General features: G+C 45.2%; 1 protein-coding gene across 1 annotated transcript; it reads left to right on the top strand.

Moving 5' to 3' along the window:
* Positions 1 to 301: 301 nt before the first annotated feature.
* Positions 302 to 3,590, top strand: LOC123046605 (26S proteasome non-ATPase regulatory subunit 13 homolog B). Its single transcript, XM_044470003.1, has 6 exons — positions 302 to 607; positions 1,290 to 1,736; positions 1,818 to 1,898; positions 2,717 to 2,913; positions 3,016 to 3,115; positions 3,218 to 3,590. The coding sequence occupies exons 1-6, from the start codon at positions 455 to 457 to the stop codon at positions 3,401 to 3,403; spliced, it is 1,164 nt and encodes a 387-aa protein (XP_044325938.1). The 5' UTR covers positions 302 to 454; the 3' UTR covers positions 3,404 to 3,590.
* Positions 3,591 to 4,594: the final 1,004 nt, after the last annotated feature.

Genomic DNA, 4,594 nt, shown 5'->3' with positions numbered 1-4,594 from the left:
TATGATGTGTGATAGAAAAAGTAATTTGGGGGTTACATTTAAATGATATGTAGATGGCATCTCATATGTTTAGGAATTGCAAGTCTTTTTAGATCGAAGGAATTACAAGTTTTTCAATCAAGGGGAACGTCTTCTTGTAATGAAGGCCTGAAATAAATACAGAAAAATACGAGCCCTGAAGTTTAAGTCTAGGACGTGAACCCTATGAACTGAGGATGCCATAATGTTTTTCTAACCTTTCAACCACAGATTGATGAGCGAAATTACAAGTTTTGGAAGTAGAGTTTTGGTCAAATTTTAGGGATGGGTCAGAGTTGCTATTAGTTTGGAGCGTCGCGGAGAAGTGCGAGTCCGACCGCACCGCGACCGAAACAGATCCAGCTCTTGCTGCTCCTCGTCTCCGTCTTCTTGGCCGGGAAGAAAGGAAGGGAAAGGAAGCGGCGGAGACCAGGCGATGGCGGCGCCGCTGGAGTTCCTGGAGGCGCAGGGCTCGACCCGGCCGGAGCTGGCGGAGTGGTACGCCGCCCTCGCCGACCTCTACCAGCGGAAGCTCTGGCACCAACTCACCCTCAAGCTCGACCAGTTCCTCGCCCTCGCCGTCGTCCAGGTCCGGTTGACTCGATCCGCCCCTCCCTATCCCCTCCCCCGGTAGTTACTATCATGTAGCGCGGTTTGATCTGCTTTTAGGGTTGAAGGAGACGCCCTTTAGGCTGCCTGTTAGGCGAGGCGCCCCTGATCTCCCGGAGAAATATTGCCGCCCTGATTGGGAGTACCTAGTTGTTGAGAGTTGATACCAGCGGGGCTAACTCCCTTTGGCCGAAGGTAGCTGATAAACTGGCTGATGCCAAGTTGCCAACACTCGTCTTGCACAAAACTGTCTAGCTTGCTTCAGTTCAGAGCAGCATCTTAATTCACTCCGTTGATTTGTTAATTATGTATATGCTACAACCTGCACTTCGTTATGCCATGCGACCTTGATGAAGATATTGAGCATTTTTCTCATGTATTACAAATGTCACGAGTCGTATACTGAAGAGATGTCCCATTACCTGCATGTTTTTGGTTCAATTCAGTAGCACATGAATCTGAAGAAGTATAATCATAATATTTTTGTTGTCTACTACAGTAATATGTCACAGATGTACATGTACCATATTTTCTGTTCTGAAAGTTTCATCATTATTCCTGAAACCCTGAAATACTTGCATTACATTTGGTTGCTTTCTCGAGATATTGCTTTCCATATCACGGGGCTTATTACCACTGTGTGGTCTTTTCTTTTTGTACAGGCGGGTGATGCTCTGATTCAGCTGTATACTCATTTCATCTCTGATTTCGAGAGCAAGATCAATCTTCTTAAATTTGCTCACTTCGCGGTAGTAGTTTCACGCCAGTATTCAGATAAAGATGCTGGTATAAGCTATCTCGAAGGCGTAATTTCTAAGCTGCGTGATACCAAGGAATCACGGGTTGAAGAGCCCATTCTGTATGTGAAGATGCAGATTGCAAGTTTTCTTCTTGAGAAAGGGAATCAAAAGGAGTGTAAGAAACTGATAGATGAGGGGAAAACCACTTTGGATAGCATGGACGATGTTGATCCTTCAGTACATTCCACCTATTATTGGTTATGTTCTCAGTACCATAAAGTGTGTCAAGACTATTCTGAATTCTATAAAAATGCTCTTCTCTATCTTGCATACACAACAGTGGAGTCACTTTCAGAGCCATTCAAACAGGTATTGTTTGCTTACCTGCTCTTTCGGCATGAAAAATTGGATTTGATGGTTGCTGTTTCTGATTTCAATAATTACCCGCAGAACCTGGCATTTGACCTCTCACTTGCTGCTTTATTGGGTGACAACATATACAACTTCGGGGAGTTGCTTGCCCATCCAATTGTATGTCCTTATACTTAATTTATATGTGCCTTTCATCTTTGTTGTCTGGTTACACTTTACTACTTACTCCCTCCGTTCCATAATTCTTGTTGTGGTTTTAGTTCAAATCTGAATTATGGCATGAAGGGAGTACGTGATACCCATGGCTACCCCTGTAAAGAGCTAACTGTAGGCTTAGTGATGCTTGAATTGTTGAGTGACACATTCTTGTATAAATATTATTGATTGCCCATTCTGCTTGCAAGCATGTATACTTAATTCATATTTGAACAAAAAGGAGGATGAACAGTTACATTTAGCTCCCAATCAGACTAGCAGGTCATAGAGAAGTATGTATTTTTAGTTTCTTGTAACGAAACCATGTTTATTTTGCCTTTTTGGTTATCTCACAAGGGAGTGTTGGTTCCATGTTCCTATTTTATGTCATTGTGTGAGCTTACATTCAACTGAGCTGGTCATTCTTGATAGTTGTTTTATTATCTTTGCTATATTTTGCCTTTGACAAGAGCAATTTTTGCCATTAGAATAGAGCTATTCATTTTAAAGCTGGGAATTAAGGGGCATTATGTTGAAATATCTGGAATTCAGTGTTGAAACAAAGTCGTGATTATATTTACTTTGTGTGGTTCAGTTTCTTCATTGAAAATTTGAAGATGGTAGTGACATTACAATAGGTGGTGTTAGCTGTGAAATATTTGGCTGAATTAGTGTCAGGCTGTTTTTCAGCTGTAGTGCCTTCTTTGTGATTTTGGATTACCGAAATCTTCATGATTTTGCTGACCAGCATGCACCTCTTTCCTCTTCCGGTTACCATGTAGATCCATAGCCTTGTGGGAACACCGGTGGAGTGGATTTATCATATCTTGCAAGCGTTCAACTCTGGCAATCTAGCGTCCTACCAGGAACTCTGCAAAGTTCACGCCGCCGCTTTGAGTGCGCAGCCTGCTTTGGTACAGAAGGAGAGGGAACTTCTTGAAAAGATCAATATCCTTTGCTTGATGGAAATCATTTTCAGGTAATTCATGTGCGCAATTCAAGCTAAGATGCTCATCGATGTTACCCCTCTGTTACTATCCAGAGCTAAGCTATGTTCCCTAACCGTTTTTATCCATTGCAGTCGAGCATCTCAAGACCGTACAATCCCGTTGAGCACTATAGCTGAACAGACCAGGCTCTCAGTTGAAGATGTGGAGTATCTACTAATGAAGAGCCTCTCTGTAAGTCTAAAGCCCCTTTCTCGTCGCTGTACCAACCCTAGTTCTGATGACACTTATTTGCTTATAAGTGAAATGATGACACCGTTACCTTTAAAATTGTAGGCTCATCTTATCGAAGGCATTATTGATGGGGTCGACGGGACTGTCCATGTTTCATGGGCGCAACCGAGGGTCCTTGGGATCGACCAAGTGAAATCCCTGCGTGACCGGCTTGATACCTGGGTCGGGAAGGTGCACACTACTTTGCTGTCTGTCGAAGCCGAAACACCCGACCTGGTAGCTTCGTGATGTTCTTTTGGTCCCCTGTTGAACGATGGCTGTGACCTTACACAAAGTGAACAGATGGATTTGAAATTTGTATTGATTCTTAGGCTGCAATCTCGCAAAACCTAGAAAGATTTGTTTGTAAACATGACGATCAGTCTTGTTTTGTTTTGACGTGGAACTCAATGTATGCGCAACGGCTCTTTCCTGACGCACCAAAGTGAAGTGAAATCTGGTTCTTGTTTGCGTACAAACCCTCTCGATAGCCTATCATCTAATATCTCCACTATTATTAAACAATCAAACAAGAATTTTTTACGAGCACTCCGTTAAGTGTACACCGGTTAATTAGCATCGTCTGATTATCTAAATCAATGAAATCCAACAGATTGGATTAATCTAATGAGTTATCATGGGTGTAGTTAGCAATTATAATAGGCTGATCACCACTCCACCGGCACACGAAAACTTCCCCTTCGTGAGTTTCTCTCTCCCAAATAGATAAAGAAATCAACAATCAATCCCTAATTAATAGCGATGTCATTATAGCTAATGCTTGCAATCAGGCGTATGTGATCCATGCAAACCGGCAATTCCCGCATTAATTCCTCACCCAATCAACGCCTCCATAGTATGCATGTGTGTGTTGTTACGGAGGATGAAGGACGCCTCGGCATGGCATGTGCTCGGGTGAGGGGCGGCACCCTTGCCGGCGGCGGGGACAGCTGCTGCCACGCGGCGAGGTGGAGCAGGGTCAACGTGGCGGCTCAAGCGGTTGGGGACGTCGCGGCTGCTCGATGCAGAACACCGGGGGCGGCAGCAGCTGGAGCTTGCGAGCGGGAGACAGAGTCTCACCGGAGGACGTGCCACCGCTAGCGTGTGAGGCGGCGCTCGGGCAGTGACACCGTGATGGTCATCCGGCGAGGCAACGAGCAACATTATGGGCACGGGAGGCACGCTGCCCGGACGAGATGAGGAGCATGAGGGGAGACGCGGATGAAATGGTCGTTGTCGGCGCAGCAGCCGCCCATGGACGCTCGGGTCGATGCAGGAGGACGAGGAGGAGCTCGCGAGGGCCAGCGGCGCTGGGAATGGATCGGATGCAGGCGGATCTGGCGATTCCACGAGGGCCGCGACTCTCTATAGAGGAAAAAGAAAGAGAAACAAGAGCGAGAAAGAAGAGACAAATTCATGTATCCTCTCTTCTCCTTACTC

Source organism: Triticum aestivum, chromosome 2B, assembly GCF_018294505.1.
Source record: "Triticum aestivum cultivar Chinese Spring chromosome 2B, IWGSC CS RefSeq v2.1, whole genome shotgun sequence".
Classification (NCBI taxonomy): domain Eukaryota; kingdom Viridiplantae; phylum Streptophyta; class Magnoliopsida; order Poales; family Poaceae; genus Triticum; species Triticum aestivum.
Note: the sequence above shows the minus strand (reverse complement) of the source record. Positions and strands in the feature narration are given on the sequence as shown.

What these genes read in the sequence shown, in the direction of transcription:
- LOC123046605 (XM_044470003.1), top strand. Translation starts at nt 455, where the DNA reads ATGGCGGCGCCGCTGGAGTTCCTGGAGGCGCAGGGCTCGACCCGGCCG. An exon ending in TCGCCCTCGCCGTCGTCCAG is followed by an intron (nt 608 to 1,289) that starts GTCCGGTTGACT and finishes CTTTTTGTACAG; the next exon opens with GCGGGTGATGCTCTGATTCA. An exon ending in TTTCAGAGCCATTCAAACAG is followed by an intron (nt 1,737 to 1,817) that starts GTATTGTTTGCT and finishes AATTACCCGCAG; the next exon opens with AACCTGGCATTTGACCTCTC.